General features: G+C 38.5%; 1 protein-coding gene across 1 annotated transcript in view; it reads left to right on the top strand.

Annotated features, from left to right (window-relative positions):
- Nucleotides 1-25,566, top strand: part of LOC124789713 (leucine-rich repeat-containing protein 15-like) — a 59,341-nt gene that overhangs the window by 27,940 nt on the left and 5,835 nt on the right. The window contains exon 3 of the mRNA XM_047257164.1: nt 2,230-3,235. Coding sequence (XP_047113120.1) covers nt 2,230-3,235 — 1,006 coding nt within the window. The remainder of the gene's footprint in view (nt 1-2,229; nt 3,236-25,566) is intronic.

Below are 25,566 nucleotides of genomic sequence, written 5' to 3' on the forward strand. Positions count from 1 at the left end.
TCCTCAGAGCTACAGCGTTGTTACATGAATTTCAACTCATGGCTGTGGGTAGAAGCAATATTGCGTCATACACAAGGATTATTATGCAACATATTTCTCTGCCGATTTACACAGAAACATTTAATGGCAGATTCTAATTAATTCTATGCAGTGCCACACTATTAAATCAGCATAAATAAGGATAGCCATCCTGCGAAACAGGATTAAAATTGTACCATTTTATAAATACACTGTAACAAACCTCCCAGAGCCAATCACTAGAATTAAAAACATATACCCCAATAGCTAAACTGAGCCCAGCTGATTTATAGCAGCTTCCACTGATAATCTCCTCACTTTGAATTTCCACAGAAACAAACTGGAGTCTTTTCTTTAAACTAGACCTCACCAAGTTGTCCTCGTCCATTAAACACAACCTCCAACTATCTAATGGCTCCAAACTCTGATAAGAGGCTTCTTCCTGCTGAACTAGTGCATGTTCACTAAATGCAACACTCACATGGGAAACCAGCAGATTAAGAATAATTCTACTCAAGGGACCACACTTTCAAACTCTTTCAAAGGTTTCTGTACTGGCAGAAAAAACTTGATTGATCGCTGAGATAACTCTATCAATTTGATAAACCTAACAATCTTACAATACAACCTTTTCCCCTCTCAAAGCACTGTCATTTAAAAAAAAAAAAATAATGTTAATTTTGCAACTGGCTGTATTGGAAGTTGTACCTCTTAGAAGATGTACTCACAAATTCCATCTATATTGTTGTGAATGTAATAAATTTTTGAAACATGCATTCCTTTTAATACAATTAAATTCATCAATGATGTATAGTATTTCAAAAGAAAGGTCTGATTATAAAATGTCATTTTGATTGTGGACTTCTGAATTTTTAAGGAGTGCTGAGCGAAGCATGGTAAAATTGGGTCTATATTTTGTATCATGTTTAGATCAATTGCTTCTGAAATACCAAGTTACAGGAGTGGCAATGTGATCTCTTAATTCACAAGGGGACCAAGCATCAGGTATTCAAAAGAGTTCTTTGTCATGACTTCATACATGTAGATTAATGTTTGGTGACATCAGGATCGCAACCAGTGAAGATCTTGCTCTTCCTGTGCTGATTCATCACTTAAGAGTGATTTTATTGGGATAGCCCCAGACTTGTCAGTGCAGTGTGTTGGGGCTTATGGGCGCTCAACGTCGAGGTCATCAGCACCCTGACACATTAAAAGGAACGAATGTGGACAGACCTAATAAAACTGAAGCACACACACAAAGAAGGCAGGAAAAGAAGAAAAATGCTACATAAGAAAGTAAAACGTAAGGAAAGGGAAAAACATGCAGAATTGTCTGCGATCTTGCGGGCACTGGAGCAGATGAGACATCCTTCCTGTCCTAAATTTCTTGTCTTTTCCGATTCACTCAGTGCCCTTCACTCATTGCAACGTTTGTATCCAGCAGATAAAATAGTCCAGACCATCCAGGATGCCCTCCTCCAACTACAGCGACTGGGGAAGATTGTGGCTTTCTGCTGGGATCCGGGGCATGTCGGCATGCTGGGAATGAAAGGGCAGATCTCGCAGCCAAGGAGGCGTGTCTCGATCCACAAGTATCTCAGTGTGCTATCCCCCTGCACGCACTCAGCCCGCTGTTGAGCTCACGAGTCATGCGTCGGTGGGAGGATGAGTGGCTGGAAGTGACTGACAATAAGCTCCGTATAGTCAAGCCCACAACCTGTGTGTGGTGCACTTCTTTTCCCAGACTTGTCATTTGGAGGGTGGAGGGACATGCTCCCAGGACTTCCCATAGCCATCCAACAATTCTATTAAAGGGAATATCATGCACTTGCAAATGCAAACTACCTCAACAAATATCTTTTGCAATTCACAAATTTGTGTTTGAAGATGAAAAATTATCCTTACTTCTAAGTAGTAACTTTGAAATGTGCATTAGCAAATGAAGTGTTAAAAATGTTCCCAATCATACAATATTTGGGCAATGAAAAATTTTGAAATCTGCCTTTGGTTTATGAAAGACCCTGTATATTGCTCAAATAAGGTCATTATTTCATCAGCATGTTTAGGAGTCTGGTGAGTACTTGCAGAGTATTATACACTATCTATATTTACTACCTGGTTTCTTAGACTTTAAAATACAAGAGTTGTTATTGAGACATTAGTGTTGTGAGAACTGGATTACTTTATGAAGCTTTTTCTTTTCTTTCACAGGCTTATCAACATTGAAAGTGGTGCACTCAATCCATTGAGCCAGTTGCTTGTGCTTGACCTCTCAAGTAATCTGCTACAGGAACTCAATGTTGACTTATTTGTTCAACAAACCAGTTTAGATGTGTTATATCTCTCCCACAACAGACTTGAAAGTCTTGAGATAGGTATCTTCAGTCCACTTATGAATTTACGTGTTCTTCACTTAGATCATAATAAAATAAAAGAGATCAATCCGGGGCTCTTTACTGGATTGGGTGGTCTAAAGAAGCTCTACCTGGAGAATAATGATGTAGAAGACGTATCATTTACATCTTTTGAAGAACTGAGTAATCTCACTCATCTGTACCTGGCAAACAATGCATTCCCAGTGCTCAGTGTATGTTCCCTGCGTGGTTTAGTGCAATTACAGTACCTGAGACTTTTTGGTGGGCTGCTGCAGTCTGACTGCAATCTTTGGAACCTGCACCGATGGACATCAGACCGCGGAATTAACCTCCTGGCACCCTCCGTGACTGACGTGACGCAGACATGTAACATTACCGTGTGTCCAATGCCTGAAGAACTACGTGAAACCTTCTTTGACTGGCAGTCCACTGTTGGTCTAACTCTTTTGATCGGAGTTCCCCTAGCAGTGATCGCAATTGCAGCAGCTGCCACAGTAGCTTGTTGCCGCAGAAGGAACTGTAAACGAACGGGACCGGCCCGCTACACCAGTCCTGATGCAGGTTACGACACAGTTGCAGAATCTAGCCGTAGTACGACAGAGACAGATGCCACAATTATTAGAACTATTGGGCCGAGGTATGGTCGTGAATTTTGTGGCAGTGGTAGTGTTTCTTACCCTGGACCGGCTGCAGGGGTGGCAGTGGCTGCATACAGCACTTCTGAGGATGAAGAAGAGGCTCTGCTTACCCACAGGCAGAGGCACCGGCCGCCACAGCACGCTTCCCTAAGGGTCCCCAGGCCTGGTGCAAGACGAGTGCTGCCAAGGCCTGCCTCATTGCAGGTAACCAAATATTTTCTGTTTCTAGTCTCTGAGGTTGTTCTTGCCAAAATAAGAGTGCAGTATGCTGATGGAAGTGGAAAATGTTACACAGATATATTTTGATAGAAAGCTACCAAATGGATACTTCATTGTTTCCATGCCTGTGGGACATCTTTATCCTTAAGTGAGTGTATTTGTAGTATTCTCAGTACAGAAAAAAACCAGTCTTACAGATGAAGACTGATGCGAGTACATGTTGACTACTGGGTGTGTCTAATGTTACTAGAACTTTTCAGACCACAACATAGCATCCCTAGATGCAGCTTATCACCATTAGGCACTGAGCTAGCGGAGATGAAACACTGGCGTGAAGGACCTGGCAGTACTTTAAGTGCGAACAATTGACTAGTGCAACTGCTGCAGAATGAGTAGCGATGAGATGGACTCATGACAACAGTGTGGATAGAAAAGCAGGCCTGAATCTTTCCAGGAGGAGTATACTATGAGAAGGTCGAAGGACTGCTCTACTTGCTCTGATGAATAGCTAATTGACAACAGCTACAGTGTGGGCAGAGGTTACAGGCAGTGTGTTCCTTTGAATAATTGGGAACACATTACTCAAAGTCGGATTGAGATCTCGAATTGCCGTGTGTCATTTACCACTGACATCATATTATGGACAACTGAATTTCACTTGTTGTGAACAGTCATGGCTGATGATGGTGGTAAGCAATGAATTCTATATAAACAAGTGACCAACATAATTTGCAGGATCCACACTTTCTTATAGTGCAAAGCACCTGTATGGGTGCACTGCAACCATCTCTTTGAACTGGCAATGCTGCAATCCGTGTCCATGCCTAGACCTGCACAGACTACAGTCATTTGCAAATGGGAAATCGGTCTATAGTGTGGTGCAGCCAGAGTCAACTGGGCAACTGGGATATTGAGTTGCATTCTGTTTTTTTTTAGTCACATGACATGATAGTGTCAATAAATGACTGGATGCAAGGTCACAGGCCTCAGTGTTTTTGAGACCCACACCTCTCCAACTCTTGGAATTATGATCATAGAATGAAGGCTTTCACAACCTGATGACATAGCTGCTGGTAAAACCTTTGGGATGTAAAGTTGTGGTCCAAGAAACTCTTCTGTTCCTGACATTTCGTCCAAGTCAGCAAGACTCAGCGGAGAAGTAGAAGCACCTCTGAGGATGTCCAGAGCAGTCCTGGATGAAATGTCAGGAACAGAAGGGTTTCTTGGACCATGACCTTACATTCTGAAAGGTTTATCTTGGAATTTGGTTTGATGGCTATTGGTTATGACCAAGGAACTGACTTGGTAATTGTTGAAGGGAGGCTGGGTGCTCACAAGAATGTGGAAAGAATGATAAACCCTACTGTTATACCCTTCATGGCCGAGGTAGCTAATGGCATATTACACCAGATAAAGCAAGATGACACACTGCAGTTCACACCAAAGACTGCTTAAAGGAATGTATGGATTCTTGACTGACCTACCAGATCCCTTGGTTTGTCACCCATAGAGAATGCCTGTGATGTGACAGTGAGAGAGATACTTTTGTATCAGCTTCCATTAAGAAATCTTCATGAACTGATGCAGCATGTGTTTCAGGTATGACAAGGAATTCATCAAGATGACATTCAGAAAATGTTTGCTTCCATGCTACAGCACGTGCAATGTATTTGTGTCTGTGGGGACCCTGTTACAGATGCTGATGGTGGACATGAGTTCCAAATGGAAGGAAAGTTTAATCATTTTATGTTCATCATATGATGACCATCTCCACAAAATTTGATAAATATCAGCCTTGTGCTTCACAGTGTAACACTTTCCATTCCCATCAGTGCATTTTCACATGCAATTTAAATAGGTTTCAGATTAATTTAACTTTACAGAACACAAGCCACGATTTAATATATAGTTTGCTACTAAGCTTGTGTTAATTTCACTCAAATATTGCTCCAATTTGTTCAGACTTTTGAATGGACAATAAGATATGACACTCAATGGGACACACACACACATTCACACAAGCACAACTCATTCACACATGACCACTGTTTCTGGTTGCTTGGGGTGTGGGCAGGGGGGGGGGGGGGCGTATAACAAATGTATCATCCACATGGCAGGAAGGCTTTAATGGTGCATTATTTAATGCCTGTTGCTCAGAATCTCTGCTATGTAGGTGACACATTTGTTATATGGCCACACAGCATAGAGGAGCTTCACTTTTCCACAATTTCTTAAATGAAATTCACCCCAAAATCAACTTTGCCTTTCTCTCTCTCTCTCACTCTCTCTCCCCCTCTGTCTATCTAGATGTATTGCTATATAATCTGACAACACTCTAGGACACACAGCATATAGAAAGCCTAGTAACAGGAGCAGGTATTTAGATGCCATTCGCACCGTCACCCAGCCCACAAGCAAGCACTGCTCAACGCTCTATTTTAACATACCTTCTGTATGTCACAATAACAGCTTGGAATCACAGTTGGATTTCTTAAAGAGGACAATGAAGGCCACACAGTGTTCCAAGATGGCCGCCGAGTAAGTGACGCCAGAAACCATTTCCAGAAAGTTAAGTGATTTAGACAGGAATATAATTTAGTTTAACGCCGACAACAAATTAAATACGTGCATTAGTGTATCGTTTAGTCTTGCCGTTAAAGGTTTGACTTTTCTTTGCGTATTTTTTCAGAAAACACGAAAAAATCGTAACTTCGCGAAGTCGCGCTTCGGCTTAAATTTTGTAAACGTGTTTGTTTCTTGTTTCACGGTAATTTAACTAGTTTCTCGGTAACAAATAAGTAAACTACCGTAAATAGCGTATAACTTCATTGTTTTAATACAGATTTCAGAAAAACAGCGTAACTTTATATCAGAAACTTGCCTATATACATTTGTTTATAGGCCTAATTCTCGTAACGTTTTTGGAGAATCGAAGTTAAAGTATCTCGTTTAATTGTCCTTTTTTTCATTCCATCGAGTGAAATATATAATAAATAGCGTATACCTTCGTTGTTTTAATACAGATCTCAGAAAAACAGCGGAATTTTAAATCAGAAACTTGCTTATATACATTTGTGAATAGGCTTAATTCTTGTAACGTCTTTTTTGATTTGCGGTAATTTAATTGATTTATTCTAGCTAAAGTATTATTTTTGCCATGAGTGAGAAGTGCCTGACTTGCCGTAGAATTGTTAGTTCCGGGGTTTGGTGTGATGGATGCAGTAGTTTTTTTCACTGGGGGGACTGCAGTGGCGTGGGTGTTGGGAAAGTGGATCAGGCTCATCAGTGGTTATGTAGGATTTGCAGCAGAGATAGGAAGATAGTGGAACAGGAGGGGAAAATTGCTGCCCTTCAGGCTGAGCTAGATCAGGCTAGGGAAGATCTGGACAGGTTAAGGAGGGAGAAGGGCAAAGAGAGGTGGGAAGTGGCAACAGGTAGCAGAAGGAACAGGCCTAGAACTAAGTCTGACAGTTTTGTGGTGAATGTCATAAATAAGTTTGACCTGTTGCTTCAGTTAGAAACTGATGAGCCTCAAGCAGAGGTAGGTGTAGACAGGACACAACAAACTTTCAATAGGAAATTGAAAAAGAATATAGGAAAGTCATCGAAAAGGAAGAAAGTTTTGTTGTTAGGCAGTTCTCATGCCAGAGGTGTAGGCCAACTTCTGCAGGAGGAATTAGGACCAGAATACCAGGTCACAAATTTTTTCAAACCAAGTGCTAGTCTGGATCAGGTGACAGAGGGTTTAGGTTCACTCTGTAAAGGATTTACCAGGGAAGACACCGTGGTTATTGTGGGAGGGCCAGGGAACAGCGTCGACAGAGATCCTGGGTACAGTATAGAGTGTGACCTGGTAAAGATTGCGTCGGCATCGAGACACACCAATGTTGAATTTGTATCTGTCCTGAGACGCCATGACCGGCCTCATTTGAACTCTTCTGTTGGGAGAGTTAATTTGGAGTTGGAATGGCTGCTTGGGTCGGGTGCGGGGGCTCATATTGGTGTGGTTCCTGTTGATTATCTCAGTAGGTGGGACTATACCAGGCACAGCCTACATCTCAACAGGAAAGGGAAGGGGAAATTGGCTGGGGTAATAGCAGGAAATTTAAGGGGGGGAGGCACTGCCATGAATGGTAAAATACCAGTGGTTGCAGGTGTTGGAGCAGCACCTTTTGTAGGACAGGTAAGACAGAAAGATGTCAAGTTCTACGAGAGGTCAGGATTGAAACAAATCTTCAGTTTAGGAAAGAAATTAAACAGCACAATTCTAGCACATTGGATCACCAATCACAGCTACCAATTATAAATTTTCACCAATCACCAGAAATTTTATCTCCACCAAGTTGTATCTCAGTCCTAGGTAATTGCATTGATGAATTAAAGTCACCCAACCCAGATGACATAATCTGCCTCTCTGAACACCATGTGACCACTGGTATAGGAACTAGGCCTAAGCACAATGAGAAACTCAGACAGGAGAGTACTGCAAATGTTAGAATAAGGAAAGGTTCTCATAAAAGTATAATTAAAAATAATGTAAGTATATTTCATCAAAATATTGGGAGTTTAAAGAATAAAGTAGATGAGCTTCTGGTTTGTTTAGAAGATTTAGAAGCTGAGAATGAAATAGATATACTATGCCTGTCTGAGCATCACATTGTTACTGATATGGATAAGGTAAACTTAAGTGGTTATAAGCTCTCTGCACATGTAATGAGAGAAAATATGGAGAAAGGAGGAGTTGCCATATATGTCAAAAGTTATCATTGTGCAAAAAGTATAGAAACAAAAAAGTTTTGTGTAGAGAAACATATAGAAGCAAGTGCCTGTGAGCTTAAATGAAATAAAGGCACATTTATAATTGTAACTGTATATAGGTCCCCATCAGGAAATTTTCATCTATTTCTGAAAAATTTGGACTCCTTGTTGTGCTATCTGTCAGACAGGGGGAAGCAAATTATTATTTGTGGGGACTTCAATGTAGATTCTCTGAAAGAGGGTAATAGGAAAAATGACCTTGAAGTATTACTCGGTTCTTTCAATTTGACACCTGTTATTGATTTTCCTACTTGGGTGGTAAAGGATAGCAGCTCACTGATAGATAACTTCTTTATAGACCAAGATAAGTTTAACCAGATAAAAGCTCAGCCTGTTGAGAATGGTCTTTCTGATCATGGTGCACAGCTAGTCACAATATATGACATAGCTCCATTCAGCAATACTAAACAGTCCTCCAAAGTAGTACGTTCAGTCAACGATTTAACAATTGCAAATTTCAGGGAAAGCCTACAGCAGTTAGACTGGGATGAGGTGTACCGTGAACCTGATGCCAATTTAAAATATAATTTATTTCATGACATTTTTGTAAATGCATTTGAAAACTGCTTCCCCAAGAAAATAGTTAAATATACTCGTAAGAAACCTTGTAACAAACCATGGCTTACTAAGGGTATAAAAATATCTTGTAACCGGAAAAGGGAAATGTATCTGACAGCAAGAAAGAGTAGTGACCCAGAAACTATCAAAAATTATAAAAACTACTGTGTTATATTAAGAAAAGTTATTAAAAAATCCATGAGTATGTGTATCATGTCTGAAATCAGCAACTCTGATAATAAAATTAAAACAATTTGGAATATTATTAAAAGAGAAACAGGTCAACCAAGAGCAGAGGAAGACAGTATTACCATCAAATTGAATGAAAGCTTTACGAACAAAAAGTCAGAAGTTGAAAATATTTTTAATAATCATTTTCTAAATGTTGTGGATATAGTAGGATCCAGGTGTTCATTAGAAGATGCTAGGCTGTTAATGGAAGAGGCCATACCTATGCAATTTGATACAATTGAAATCTCACCCATTTCTCCCTCTGAAATTAGGAAAATAATAAACTTGCTTAAAAGCAAAAACTCACATGGAATTGATGGCATTTCCAGCAAAATACTAAAAGCTTGTTCTCAACAGATAAGTAAGATTCTCAGCCACCTGTGTAATAGCTCTCTGGAACAGGGCATTTTCCCTGATAGACTGAAATATGCTATTGTTATACCTTTGCATAAAAAGGGGGCTAGATCTGATGTCAACAATTACCATCCAATCTCCCTTCTAACAGCTTTATCCAAAATTTTTGAGAAAGTAATGTATTCAAGAGTAGCTTCACATATCTGTAAAAATGAAGTACTAACAAAATGTCAGTTTGGTTTCCAGAAAGGTTTTTCAACAGAAAATGCCATATATGCTTTCACCAGTCAAATTTTGAATGATCTGAATAACCGAACACCACCCATTGGGATTTTTTGTGATCTCTCAAAGGCTTTTGATTGTGTAAATCATGAAATTCTGCTAGACAAGCTCAAGTATTGTGGCATGAGTGGGACAGTGCACAAATGGTTTAATTCATACCTAACTGGAAGAGTGCAGAAAGTAGTTCTCGTAACATACAAAAATCAGCACATTCCTCAAACTGGGGAACTATCAAGAATGGGGTTCCACAAGGGTCAGTCTTGGGTCCTTTGTTGTTCTTATTATATATTAATGACTTGCCATTCTATATTCATGAAGAGGCAAAGTTAGTTCTCTTTGCTGATGATACAAGTATAGTAATCACACCTGAGAAACAAGAATTAACTGATGAAATTGTCAATACTGTCTTTCAGAAAATTACTAAGTGGTTCCTTGTAAACGGACTCTCACTGAATTTTGATAAGACACAGTACATACAGTTCCGTACAGTGAATGGTATGACGCCATTAATAAATATAGACCTTAATCAGAAGCATATAGCTAAGGTAGAATAGTCCAAATTTTTAGGTATGTCCATTGATGAGAGATTAAATTGGAAGAAACACATTGATGATCTGCTGAAACGTTTGAGTTCAGCTACTTATGCAATAAGGGTCATTGCAAATTTTGGTGATAAACATCTTAGTAAATTAGCTTACTACGCCTATTTTCACTCATTGCTTTCATATGGCATCATATTTTGGGGGAATTCATCACTGAGGAATAAAGTATTTATTGCACAAAAGCGTGTAATCGATCATCCTGCAGACATTTATTTAAGGATCTAGGGATATTCACAGTAGCTTCTCAGTATATATACTCTCTTATGAAATTTATTATTAACAACCAAACCCAATTCAAAAGTAATAGCAGTGTGCATAACTACAATACTAGGAGAAAGGACGATCTTCACTATTCAAGATTAAATCTAACTTTGGCACAGAAAGGGGTGAATTATACTGGCGCTAAAGTCTTTGGTCACTTACCAAATAGTATCAAAAGTCTGACAGATAACCAACAAGTATTTAAGAAGAAATTAAAAGAATTTCTGAATGACAAGTCCTTCTACTCCATAGAGGAAGTTTTAGATATAAATTAAGAAAAAAAAGAAAAAAAAAAACAAAACAAAAATATTAAAAAAATAAAAAAAATAAAAATAGAAAATAAAGAAAAACAAAAAACACAAAAAAATAAAGCTGTTATATTAACTTAAGTATGTTGTTAAATTAACCTAATTATGTCATGTATTGGAAAATTCGACTCGTTCCACACCATTACGAAATATCGTATTCATGATCCATGGAACTAGTATTAATCTAATTTAATCTAATCTGTCTATGATAGTTTGTCCTTAGATGGGTCCTGTCTATGATAGTTTGTCCTTAGATGGGTCTTTTGAATGAAATACTAACTGTGCCAATAGGAAGGATGAGGAACCGCCTTCTCTCTCTGGTAAATTACCATTTGTTTCTGGGCTTAATGATTGCATTAGCAAAATTCTACAGAAAAATGGTATACGGGACCCTTTTTTTCAGCTAAAAGAAACTGAAGGACTTCTGCTGATGCAAAAAAGACACTCCTGATTTCCCCCACACTGTGGGAGCCTATGAAATCATATGTGGCTATGGAAAAGTGTATGTAGGTGGAACTGGAAGGACTGTTAGAGGAAATAATAAGGAACATGAATGCCACACATTGCCAAAACAGATCGTGAAATCTATGGTAGCAGAACATCAGGAGAACTGTGACAGTGACATCGATTTCAACAACATACATGTGCCAACTGACGGATAATTTATGGAACAGAAGTCTGAGAAGTGATTGAGATTTCAAGAACAAATGTAACTTCAATAGAGAGGACAGCTATAAGCTTTGGACTTCATGGCTTCTCCCCAACAAAAAAGTGAATATGTAGATGTTCTGCATGAGTAATAGAAACAACATCCAGGAAGCCACCTCTGTGGATAATAATATTTTTGAACTGATAGAATAACATTTTTCCAGAGATGTAAGAGTCTCAACTTTAACTTCGATAAGGATAGAAGCTGAAGTAATGAATGAAAACTTATGCCAAGGCCAGGACTTAAACCCAGGTCTCCTTCTTACTATGCAGATGTACTAGCCACTACACCACTGTAACGTTATGGCTACCACAGCAGCAGGGACTGTCTTAAGTCCAGTGCCCCTCCTAACACAAACTGCAGTTCAGACAGAGCACATTTTCTCCTTCTCACATCGCCGCTATTGTCGAGGCTCTCTGACACTGGAATAGCACCCCAGCTTTGTATGTAATGAGAAAATTCTGTCTGTACCCCAGGCATAGGTGATTCATTGATCTGCTGAACATGCAGGATTTCCCCATTATGTACAAAGCTGAGTGCTATTCCAAGTGTTTGAGGACCTTAGCAGTAGTGACGATGTGAGAAGAGGAAAAGGGGGTGAAGGTCTGAATTGAAGTCTGTGTTACGGTGGGCATTGGACTTAGGTAGTCTGTGCAGCTGTGGTAGATACAATACCGCAGTGGTGTAATGGCTGGCACACTTGCCTGGTAAGCAGACCTGGGTTCATGCCCTGTCTGTGGCAGAAATTTTAATTCATTACTTCAGGTTCTATCATTATTGGAAATAATAGTTTTGATAAACATTCCCTCTTTCTTGCTCTGTCAATTTTGATGTTTTCTAATGATGATGGCCCACCAATAGCACCAGGGATAATTTAACCACTAATTCTTCTTCAGCTTAAGTGCAGGAAAAATCCCTTTTTTGTGGTGAAAATGGCCCACCAATACACACAACAAATCCTGAAGAAGATCCCAGCAGACGGGTCAAAATGTTGATCATACAGAAGACATATGGTGCAGTCATTTTTACTTCATCATCTATAACTCAGGTTCTGTTGGATGCTTTGGAAAAATAGTAGTAAGAGCATCTTGACTGCAATCCATTCAAATGACCAGCATTATGATCAGCTCCTTGATAACTCTGAGCATGTTCATGAATTTTAAAAGCCTTGACCGACAGCTGTGACATAGTGAAGTACTGATGAAACAAACCTGTAACAAATGACACACGTCAGTTGTTTCATCCGAAATAAGCGAGACAAAATTTGATTCACTGTTCTCCTTCGTTATTTTATTCATGAGTTTCTTTATACAGAAGCAGTCAAATCATTCTGTATTAGATTTGACACTCCTGTAAATACAGAAGAATGTTATAAATAATGATTCAGCTTTTCATCAGAATCACTTAGAAGATGTAAGAGTTCAAAATAATTGTATTTGTTTAGCTTTTGCGCATCCTGATAACTACTCATTGCTGTTGTAAAGTTGCTTATTGAAATATATTGTGGCAGATTGCTAGTTATAATGCACAATTTAGTTGTAGGTTTACACAGTTGTATTACGTTCTTCTTTTCTTGGAAACTGGGGCATCAAAGTTGTGTAGCAGAGTCCCACGTTCATACTGACATTGGTTATTATAAACTGTTACGACTGTTATGACATGGAGATAATGTAAAATTATGTACCACTTATGTAATTACTCATTTTCCTTGAGCACAAGTATCTTTTCCACAAATGAAATTAAAAGTTTTAGTTCTTCAACCTGACACTAAGGCCTACAGCTGCCTCGCTACATGATCTGTTGGCTGGGGCTAGAGTGTAGCTACATTTCCTGGAACTCCAGCTGACATTTCTATGACCCATTAGCGAAGATCGGTTCTTGCTTGAATCATAGTGTGTAGTGAGCACAAATTTAAGAAGTTTGCATAGAATTATAAAAAATCAGCAGTGCTAATCCCAAACTATTGTATAATATTGCATTTGTCATCCCCTTAAAGGAATGGTTTTAAACTTTAATGCTTTTATTAGCCATTAGTTTCATATTGTTTTCAGTTTATGCTTGGTAAGTGGTACTTACCTTGCATCCATTGAATACATGACACTGATTAGTGCGTACTCTTGACTCATTACGCATCCAAGAAGGTTCTCTTCCTTGAAGGGATCAATAGAACTGGATTGATGGATGGATTAATTAATTGATTAACTAAAATATGTTGGAAACTTTAATCTTTTCCAACAGATTCTGTAACTGAAGCTGTCATGCTCTGTTAACTAATATCCAACACAGTTTTGAGAAGTACTAGTTAAGTATTTGTGTCTCATACTAAATGACTGATAATTAGATAGGTTAAGTTAACACTATTTATGTGTTCACAAGAAGTTGAGACAAACACTATTCTCTAATAAGATATTGTGTTCCATTAGAAAATATTTATAAGTTATTCCATAAATAATTTTGGTTACTCTGTGTACCTGGTCTTTAAAGCACAAATTAAAACTATGTTATAATATTGTCACTCTTTTACAGTTTTAGAAAATTAACCATATTTAGAAATTCTATATTAATAAACTTTCAGTGATAAAATATTTTCAGCTGTCACACAAAATTTTAGTTCCAAAATTGACAAGTGTGGAACCTGTCACAGATCCACAGGGTACAGATGCCAGCATAATTTTCATATAGAATTTTTCGCAACCTATATAAACTTTTTTTCCTAGTCAGTTTTAGAAATGCAGTAAAAGTGACAAATACGGAGGAAAGAATAGTTAGTTAAAAATTATTCACAATTCACACAGGAAGGGTTAAAAAGAAATGTGAGCTGCAGTTTGCAACAGGATTACTTTACTTATATTAGAAACCTTGGAGTACTGTCAAGCTTTCCAAATAAGTGAAAAAGATCCAGGAGACAGTTATAATCTAACAATGCCAGTCCAGATGCCTCCAATAGCATCAACACTGGGCAAACATTAGAACTGGAACAAAATTCTTTGGGTGATCTCCAGGTAATTAATATATTTAAGCAAAGGCCAGACCTCATCACTATTACATGTAATTTTTGTCTCTTGAGGGACAATAAAAAGAAATATCATTCATTACTTACTTAGACCCCCCCCCCCATGAACCATGGACCTTGCCGTTGGTGGGGAGGCTTGCGTGCCTCAGCGATACAGATAGCCGTACCGTAGGTACAACCACAACGGAAGGGTATCTGTTGAGAGGCCAGACAAACGTGTGGTTCCTGAAGAGGGGCAGCAGCCATTTCAGTAGTTGCAAGGGCAACAGTCTGGATGATTGACTGATATGGCCTTGTAACAATAACCAAAACGGCCTTGCTGTGCTGGTACTGCGAACGGCTGAAAGCAAGGGGAAACTACGGCCATAATTTTTCCCGAGGGCATGCAGCTTTACTGTATGATTAAATGATGATGGCGTCCTCTTGGGTAAAATATTCCGGAGGTAAAATAGTCCCCCATTCGGATCTCCGGGCGGGGACTACTCAAGAGGACGTCGTTATCAGGAGAAAGAAAACTGGCGTTCTATGGATCGGAGCGTGGAATGTCAGATCCCTTAATCGGGCAGGTAGGTTAGAAAATTTAAAAAGGGAAATGGATAGGTTAAAGTTAGATATAGTGGGAATTAGTGAAGTTCGGTGGCAGGAGGAACAAGACTTCTGGTCAGGTGACTACAGGGTTATAAACACAAAGTCAAGTAGGGGTAATGCAGGAGTAGGTTTAATAATGAATAGGAAAATAGCAATGCGGGTAAGCTACTACAAACAGCATAGTGAACGCATTATTGTGGCCAAGATAGATACGAAGCCCACACCTACTACAGTAGTACAAGTTTATATGCCAACTAGCTCTGCAGATGACTAAGAAATTGAAGAAATGTATGATGAAATAAAAGAAATTATTCAGATAGTGAAGGGAGACGAAAATTTAATAGTCATGGGTGACTGGAATTCGAGTGTAGGAAAAGGGAGAGAAGGAAACGTAGTAGGTGAATATGGATTGGGGATAAGAAATGAAAGAGGAAGCCACCTGGTAGAATTTTGCACAGAGCATAACTTAATCATAGCTAACACTTGGTTTAAGAATCATGATAGAAGGTTGTATACATGGAAGAACCCTGGAGATACTAAAAGGTATCAGATAGATTATATAATGGTAAGACAGAGATTTAGGAACCAGGTTTTAAATTGTAAGACATTTCCAGGGGCAGATGTGGACTCTGATCACAATCTATTGGTTATGACCTGTAGATTAAAACTGAAGAAACTGCAAAAAGGTGGGAATTTAAGGAGATGGGACCTGGATAAACTGAAAGAACCAGAGGTTGTACAGAGTCTCAGGGAGAGCATAAGAGAACAAGTGACAGAAATGGGGGAAAGAAATACAGTAGAAGAAGAATGGGTAGCTTTGAGGGATGAAGTAGTGAAGGCAGCAGAGGATCAAGTAGGTAAAAAGACGAGGGCTAGTAGAAATCCTTGGGTAACAGAAGAAATATTGAATTTAATTGATGAAAGGAGAAAATATAAAAATGCAGTAAATGATGCAGGCAAAAAGGAATACAAACATCTCAAAAATGATATCGACAGGAAGTGCAAAATGGCTAAGCAGGGATGGCTAGAGGACAAATGTAAGGATGTAGAGGCTTATCTCACTAGGGGTAAGATAGATGCTGCCTACAGGAAAATTAAAGAGACCTTTGGAGATAAGAGAAACACTTGTATGAACATCAAGAGCTCAGATGGAAACCCAGTTCTAAGCAAAGAAGGGAAAGCAGAAAGGTGGAAGGAGTATATAGAGGGTCTATACAAGGGCGATGTACTTGAGGACATGGAAGAGGATGTAGATGAAGATGAAATGGGAGATACGATACTGCGTGAAGAGTTTGACAGAGCACTGAAAGACCTGAGTCGAAACAAGGCCCCCGGAGTAGACAACATTCCATTGGAACTAGTGATGGCCTTGGGAGAGCCAGTCCTGACAAAACTCTACCATCTGGTGAGCAAGATGTATGAAACAGGCGAAATACCCTCAGACTTCAAGAAGAATATAATAATTCCAATCCCAAAGAAAGCAGGTGTTGACAGATGTGAAAATTACCGAACTATCAGTTTAATAAGCCACAGCTGCAAAATACTAACACGAATTCTTTACAGACGAATGGAAAAACTAGTAGAAGCCGACCTCGGGGAAGACCAGTTGGGCTTCCGTAGAAATACTGGAACACGTGAGGCAATACTGACCTTACGACTTATCTTAGAAGAAAGATTAAGGAAAGGCACACCTACGTTTCTAGCATTCGTAGACTTAGAGAAAGCTTTTGACAATGTTGTCTGGAATACTCTCTTTCAAATTCTAAAGGTGGCAGGGGTAAAATACAGGGAGCGAAAGGCTATTTACAATTTGTACAGAAACCAGATCGCAGTTATAAGAGTCGAGGGACATGAAAGGGAAGCAGTGGTTGGGAAGGGAGTAAGACAGGGTTGTAGCCTCTCCCCGATGTTATTCAATCTGTATATTGAGCAAGCAGTAAAGGAAACAAAAGAAAAATTTGGAGTAGGTATTAAAATCCATGGAGAAGAAATAAAAACTTTGAGGTTCGCTGATGACATTGTAATTCTGTCAGAGACAGCAAAGGACTTGGAAGAGCAGTTGAACGGAATGGATGGTGTCTTGAAGGGAGGATATAAGATGAACATCAACAAAAGCAAAACGAGGATAATGGAATGTAGTCTAATTAAGTCGGGTGATGTTGAGGGTATTAGATTAGGAAATGAGACACTTGAAGTAGTAAAGGAGTTTTGCTACTTGGGGAGCAAAATAACTGATGATGGTCGAAGTAGAGAGGATATAAAATGTAGACTGGCAATGGCAAGGAGAGCGTTTGTGAAGAAGAGAAATTTGTTAACATCAAGTATAGATTTAAGTGTCGGGAAGTCATTTCTGAAAGTATTTGTATGGAGTGTAGCCATGTATGGAAGTGAAACACGGACGGTTAATAGTTTGGACAGGAAGAGAATAGAAGCTTTCGAAATGTGGTGCTACAGAAGAATGCTGAAGATTAGATGGGTAGATCACATAACTAATGAGGAAGTGTTGAATAGGATTGGGGAGAAGAGAAGTTTGTGGCACAACTTGACCAGAAGAAGGGATCGGTTGGTAGGACATGTTCTGAGGCATCAAGGGATCACCAATTTAGTATTGGAGGGCAGCGTGGAGGGTAAAAATCGTAGGGGGAGACCAAGAGATGAATACGCTAAGCAGATTCAGAAGGATGTAGGTTGCAGTAGGTACTGGGAGATGAAGAAGCTCGCACAGGATAGAGTAGCATGGAGAGCTGCATCAAACCAGTCTCGGGACTGAAGACCACCACAACAACAACAACAATAACAACAACAACAACTTACTTAGATGGGTGTGCAGGTAACAGTTTGGATCACAACTACAGTTATGTGATTTTGGGATGAAATTGATCATATAACTGAGACCATGGCTCACACTAATGTAATTATCATGTATACTTACAAGGGAACCTCCCTATCGCACCCCCCTCAGATTTGGTTATAAGTTGGCACAGTGGATAGGCCTGGAAAAACTGAACACAGATCATTCGAGAAAACAGGTAGAAGTTGTGTGGAACTGTGAAAAAAATAAGCAAAATGTACAAACTGAGTAGTCCATGTGCAAGATATGCGACATCAAGGGTTAAATAAAACCAGGAGCACCGTGGTCCCGTGGTTAGCGTGAGCAGCTGCGGAATGAGAGGTCCTTGGTTCAATCCTCCCCTCAAGTGAAAAGTTCAGTTTTTTTTATTTTCAGACAATTGTCACATCCACAAGAAAACCTAAATCGGGCAAGGTAGAAGAATCTTTTTACCCATTCGCCAAGTCTACAAGTTAGGTGGGTCGACAACATATTCCTGTCATGTGACGCACATGCCGTCACCAGTGTCGTATAGAATATATCAGATATGTTTTCCTGTGGAGGAATCGGTTGACCTATGACCTTGTGATCAAATGTTTTCGGTGCCCATTGGAGAGACGCCGGCACGGTATCTCAGCGTGTTCGGTCAGAGGGTTAGTTGCCCTCTGTAATAAAAAAAACTGAGATAATGGATCAACTACGAACTGAAACGGGTGTCTTGCGATGTCCGCACCGAGCAGATACAACGAACGAAAACGAACAAAATGAGACTACAAAAAAAAAAAGGGCACGTCATTTCGTCTACTAATCGCACGGTTTTGCGGCGCGGTCGCAAAACACAGACACTAAACTTATTACAGTGAACAGAGGCGTCAATGAACGAACGAACGGACAGATCATAACTTTGCGAAAATTAACTTTTCACCTGAGGGATAGTTCCACACAACTTCTTCCTGTTTTTTCGATTGATCTGTGTTCAGTTTTTCAAGGCCTATCCACTGTGTCAACTTATAACTAAATCTGAGGGGGGTGCGATGGGGAGGTTCCCTTGTTAGAGCACATGGAAGATGAAGCTGTCGGGTAACATGTTATTGTGAAACTTGGAGAGTTACTTAACAGAGGCATGTTCAAGTACAGGAGTAGTAACTGATGCATTGCCAGTTAATCAATCATATTATAATATATAGCATGATTTGCTCCTGCTAAAAAACAGAAAACATTGTATCCTACTGATTTCCAGTGTTTCCAGAGGGAATAAATTCCTGAACAACAGAACAGAAGAGTGAATATATTTTTAAAAGAATTAACAAAACATTACAGCTGCTGCAATAACTGTGATGTGAAAGAACACTCATACAGTATATTCCTCACCTGTTGAAGCATGAGAAACCTCTCAAACAAATTATTAAGCTGTAGGTATTAATAGAGTAAAATAAAGGGGAGCAGAAATTTAGGGGATGCGACTGCATATCAGAATATCACATTTTGATACAGTCAGATACATTTTGATAGAGGTAAAAAAAGTATAATGAAGATACCAGGTTCAAGTTTTGATATGTCACACACCTGTCATTGGTTAAGACTTTTCAAAATATTGCACACTCTGTTTCAGAAGTGAAAGATTCATTCTAATGTTATACTACTGTACAGGTAGTAATAGGAAAGGAGGAATGAATATGTGTACGAAACTGTAAGGTTAGTCCAAACCTTGTAGGTTTATTGAATGTTACTGACTACATCTTTGAAAGCCTTGCCACATTAGTAGATCTCAAAGAACACAGACTAATAATGCTGCCAATTTAAAAACTGTGTAAATATAAAATGTTTATCTTCTTAAATGTATTTCTTAAGCATGTTGGGTCATGGTTTACTAAAAAAAAAAAAAAAAAATGGGAGTGAATGCACACAGAAACAGAGCCAAGTGATACATTTTCTTTTTCATTCATTTGCACTCTATGTTTGATAAATTTAAATATGAAGAAAGTTAAACATGAAGAATAACTTTCAGAGATGTGGAACCATTTAGTTATATATTAACAACCGGAAACGGCAACTGCATGCTACTTCTGTTATGTATATTAACAACCAGTCATGAATATGCACATGCATGATTATGGGAATTACTTACATACAGGAGAAAAACAGTTGTTTCAAAAAAGGCCACTGGTCTTTACTGCACACTACTCTGTTGCTGTTTTCATCCTCTACTCGATAATAAGTAGTTATGAAATACAATAATGGTCCTTCTGTCTGTGTGTTCACAGTATGTTACATTTGTCTGTGTTGAAGATCAACTGACAGTCCCTACACAGAGTTGATCTACTGTAGGACTTCCTGAATTTTGTACAGTTTTCTAACATTGCTACTTCTGTGCATAACGTCATCATCCATGAAAAGTGTCATGGGACTTAAGACCTTAAAAAAAATATAATGGTTCTATAACACTCTCATGGGCCATGCCCAAAGTACTTTTACATCTCTGTGTTTAGAATGACACGCTGTGCTTTGTTTGCTAGAAACTCTTCAGTCCAATCATCACACCTTGTCTGGTATTGCATATACTCATATTTTGTTCATTAGGCAACAGTGCAGAAACTTTCCAGAAGTCAAACATGACAGTATCAACTGGGATGCTAGTATCTGTTGCTTTCTGGGTATTGTGAACAAATGGAGCAAGCTGGATCTCACATTATCATTGTTTTTGGAACCCATGTTGATTCACACAGAAGAGATAATTGATCTCCAGAAATGTCGTAATACTGTATGTGAGCATAAAACACTGTCCAAATTCTACAACAGACTGAGATATAGCCCTATAGTTTTGTGCATTTGTTAGGTGGCTATTCATGAAAATGGGAATAGTGTTTTTTTTCTAATCACTAGGTATGCTTTTCTCCTCCAGCAACCTACTGCTGCTAGAAGAGGAACAATTTCTTTTACTTCTTTTTGTTTCCCCACCTTAAATTAACCTTGAAAGGCATACGCTTTGCAAACATTGTGCGTGATTAGAGTGCTTTGAGCGATTCTACAAGAAGTGCTTGCTGACCGTTTCTGACAGCTTTGCAATCAAGCTCAGAAGTGAATTGCAGCTAATAGTGATTGCTGTTATGATAGTAAAGGTGGTTTTTTTTTTTTTTAACTCATGTTTCCTTTATTTTTCTGAGACCATTCACCAGGCTTTCCTGGCACACCTAGTATTATCACAATTTTTATGGCCCTGTGGGCATTGCTATCATTTATGAGCGAGACAAGTTCTGGAATCTTTTTATAGACATTCCAGCAGTTAACTGATACTGTATTAACATTTTCTTTTTCTGATCTGCCACAGTGAATGCTACTCTCTTTAATGGGGACAGTTTTCTTCCATGACTGAAACTCAAGCGCATCTTATCAGGCCTGTGGAGGGATTTCTCTATCCTAAAAAGCCAAGATGTGCATGCCACATATCCTCCGCTATCCTAGTAGCCACCTCCTGCATGTACTGAATGCCTGATATATTCATGTGAGTTGTACAATTCTCTGCCCTGTAGTAGAGGTCAAGAAATCCACATCAAGATAGTCAGTGAATTCTTTGGGCATCTGGTATAACTTGGTTCCAAACCCTAGGACCATGATCAGTTCTAGGATCGATGCTGCAAAACGTTAAGAGGCTGGTTGTCTTCACCAAAGCTTCAGTCGGACACCTGTAGGAACTAAGGATGGTCTCTGAGCCCAGAAAAAAGGCATCATTTATGCCAACATGAGCCTTGATTTGCAGCCTGGTGCACCAGCTACACTCAGTCACTGTTGGAAGTGTCTCTCCATATCTTCAATGTGACATTACATCCTCCTTCCTCCATCCCCACCGTATGCAAGCAGAATGGATACTGCCCTTTTATCACAACCTACCTGCTATTTCCCTGAGGGGCTCCTTCACCTGCCTAATGGAGCTCCAAATGATAAGCAGTCCCACCCTCTAGTGGCTATCTACATACTGGAAAAGTTTCAACGGTTTAATATATAATTTTATTATTATCAGGAATTTCCAGCTCAAAGTCTAATTGTATTCTGATAACCATACCAATCAAGAAACTCAAGTCAGCAGGTTTTACATTTAGGTACCTCTCTCAGTATGTTGACTTGAAGACAATAATACTGTCTTACATTCAGTCCTATTTGCCTTATGCAGTTATTTTCTTGAGCAATGTAGTTTAACTACAGAAAAGTACTAATAGTCTCCATATGTATTGTTCAGTCTGTGGTTCTGTATTCTAGTGCATATGTTTCAACAATCTCCTATTAGAAGAAAGCAAGAAAAATGGGGAATCTACTAAGTATCAAAATAAAAATGTTGCTGTTTATGGAATCTGCATCTACATATGTACTATGCAAACCACTGTGAAGTGCACGGTGGAGAGTACTTGGCATTGTATCACATTTTAGTGCTGCTTCTCATTCCAGTTGCGTATGGAGCACAGAAAGGAGGACTGTTGAAATGCTTCTGTGAACACTTTAATTGGGTCCTGTGGGAGTAATACATATGGGGATGAAGAATATTCCTAGATTCTTCACTTAACAATGGTTCTTGAAACTTTGTAAGAATTATTTCAACAAATAACTGGCCTCTTTTCTTCAAGCCTCTGCTGATACAGGTTTTACAGCATTTCTATGATACTCTCCCATGAGTCAAACAAACGTGACCCCTTGTGGTGCCATTATTTGTATACATTTAATACCTTCTGTTAATTCTGTTTGGTATGGTTTCCACAAACGTGAGCAACATTTTAAGATGGGTCCAACAAGTGTTTTGTAAACTGTCTCCTTTACAGACCGATTGCATCGGAAAGTGAAAAACCTGGCTCTATGCACAAAAAACTGAAATTTCAAGGAAAAAGTGATGGCTGCTTAGAGCGTTCTTGGGCATGAAATGAATTAACTTGACAATGCAAATGATACTCAGTCCCATGTTGACACTAGCAGTGAGAAAAATTATCTTACATTCAAATCATTGTCCACTATGTTCAGTGAGTTCTTCTTAACATTAGCTGCAAATATATGGAAGAGAAAATGGATGTTTGGAAGCAGATACATTAGATTTACTTAGACAATCATTGCATACTCCAGCAGCAGATGTCAGTTTTCCCAAATGAACTGTTGAGATTTTGCAAAAACCATTAAGTTACTGAAACATTGTAACTCTTCTGATTATAATGGTACTTTAATCAAAGTACAAAAATCTTGTTTTGATTTGATAGGACCCCCTCTCTCTCCCCCTCCTTGAGTTTATAAACAATTGAAGAGTCAAGGTGTGTTTTCTGAAATGCAGTGTGCAGTAGCAGCTTTCATTTATAAAAGTGCAGACAGATAAGTGATCTTTAATTATAGATCAATCTCCCTCCATCCTGTGTTCTCAAAATTTCTCGAGAAAGTAGTTTATCACAAAATATTGATCCATCAATCCGACAACTCTTCAGTAACAGTTCCTTTGGCTTTTGAAAAGGCTTCTCTCCACAGGCAGTATTAAAATATACACAGTTCTGGTAGAGTGAACTGAGGAAAATTGATCTGTTCACATTTTCTGTGACCTTCACAAGAACTTCAACTGTGCAGACCATAAAATATTAATAGCTAAATTAAAATGGTATGGTAGGGCATTAGTCATATCCTACCTATGGAAATCAGGTCACATTAATATATAATACTATAGGGATGAAACTAAATGAAAAATGTTGTACATTCTTTTATTTAGTACTGTCCTATGACATAATTTTCTGGAGAAATACTGCTGACCGGGAAAAAGCCATTATTTGTTCCACAGAAGCATGCATTAAAAATATGGGTGAAGCTGATAACAAACCTCTTGCAGAACCATCTTTAGGTATCTTGAAATTATTACACTTATGTGTCACTGTAATTACTCCCAAAATTGTGTTTGTGGTTAACAGCAAGAGTAAATTTAGAATAAAATATGAATTTCACAACCACTGTACTGAAAGTAAAAATAATTTCCGGACAGGATATACACTGTTATCTACAGTTCAGAATGGAGTTAGATATAATCATCTTGTGTTGATGCAGTTCTTCTTGGAGTTCTATATTCTGGTGTAAAAGTTTGTAAAAGGTTGCCAATAGCTTAAGGCAGAAAACTGAAAATCCCCAGATTATCAAAAACATGGTTAAAGAGTGTCTTATTGCCCAGTCTTATAATTTGATGGTATGTCTAGATTTGAAGATTTAAATTCCATGTAACACTAGTGTTCATATTAAACAGTTTCTTCACTTATTCAGTATATGGACAACTAATAGATGTCTCTGAAATGAGTAAAGTTCCATAAATGCTTGGTATGAAGTAGTAGCTAGAAGCAGCAGCTGAGAAGTTTAAGTGTATGAGCAGTGGATTTTTTTCAAAGTAGCTGCTTTTCTCATGGCATACATGTGTAAAATAATCTAGAAGTAATTCCCATAATTCAGCACAAAAAATTAGCACCAGTCTTAATATGTTGTTGCTATACTTAAGATAGGCTGCCTGCAGTGGCTGCTTTTACCTCTTATTGTGCAGCTTGATTTGTTCCACATTCTTGAAGGCTATCTTTCATTATGGGATATGTGGAAGATGATATATGAATAAGTGAAACAATATTGAATTCAGCCAGTATGAGTATAACTAGCGTACAGCAGTTTACCATAGTTAATTATAATACAATCCACAACATTAAAATCTGACTGCCACTTCAGTTTAATGCGTACTAAGACTTGAGCCACATTCCTCAATGTTCTGCTTCACGATGGGAATTAAAGAACATGATGAATTAATGAACTTTTGGATAGGTCTTAAGATTCTGTGATTGAGGAGGAAACGAAGATAAAACATGAAATGTTAGTTGAAGGTAAAATTGTCGTGGCTACAAAATATACACAACCTGCACTCACACACAATACATACTCTAAAAACTATACTATTGTAAATATCCTGGGACGAAATATCATTTTCAAAGAGTTAAAAAATTACTTAAAAATAAAGGAAAAATTGATCTTTTTTCCAGCTATATCACAGAAAGATTGCCATAAGCAGTCATTTTATCTGTAAGATTTGGGGAAACAGAACTTGCTGCAGTGCCTCTATTAGCAGGGATTTGAGGCACAGAAGAGACTTGTCAGAACTGAAATTCTGAAGAGTTAATGATTAACTACTGCAGTGTACTTTAGCAACTGGGGGTGTACTGTGAGTCATGGCTTTTAGTCCATCATCACTTCCAGGCCCTGTCTTTTTTCTTCTCTCTGTCCATGCGTGTGTGTGTGTGTGTGTGTGTGTGTGTGTGTGTGTGTGTGTGTGTGTGTGTGTGCTCTTGAATCTCATATATTTTGACATTAATTTTTTACGTATTATTTTATATCAAACATTGTTTCTTTTTTATTATTGTTTTTCTTTGTTCTTTTCTTTTTCTTTGTTCTTTTTTAAACTAGATGGGCCCCATCCCACCTGCGAATACATGAACTTCAAGGACTTGTCTCCTTGGGAGTTAATTCAAGTAGGTAGGCTACTATCTTTGACTTTTATTGATATAGACAGTTTGTGAGGTATAATAACTTTGTTCTAACCTAAATATTGTAGTGCTATTGGCAAATATCAGTCTTTGATACTAGTAGAGTGATTTGTGCTGGTGAAAAATTCAAAATTAATTCTAAATAATATAAAAGTAAAGGCATTATCAACCCATAGATTGGTTTGTGAACAATAGCAGTCGACTAGGTTTCACTGGTAAATTTTTCCAACTTCGGATTT

The sequence above is a fragment of the Schistocerca piceifrons genome, chromosome 3 (genome assembly GCF_021461385.2).
Source record: "Schistocerca piceifrons isolate TAMUIC-IGC-003096 chromosome 3, iqSchPice1.1, whole genome shotgun sequence".
NCBI lineage: Eukaryota > Metazoa > Arthropoda > Insecta > Orthoptera > Acrididae > Schistocerca > Schistocerca piceifrons.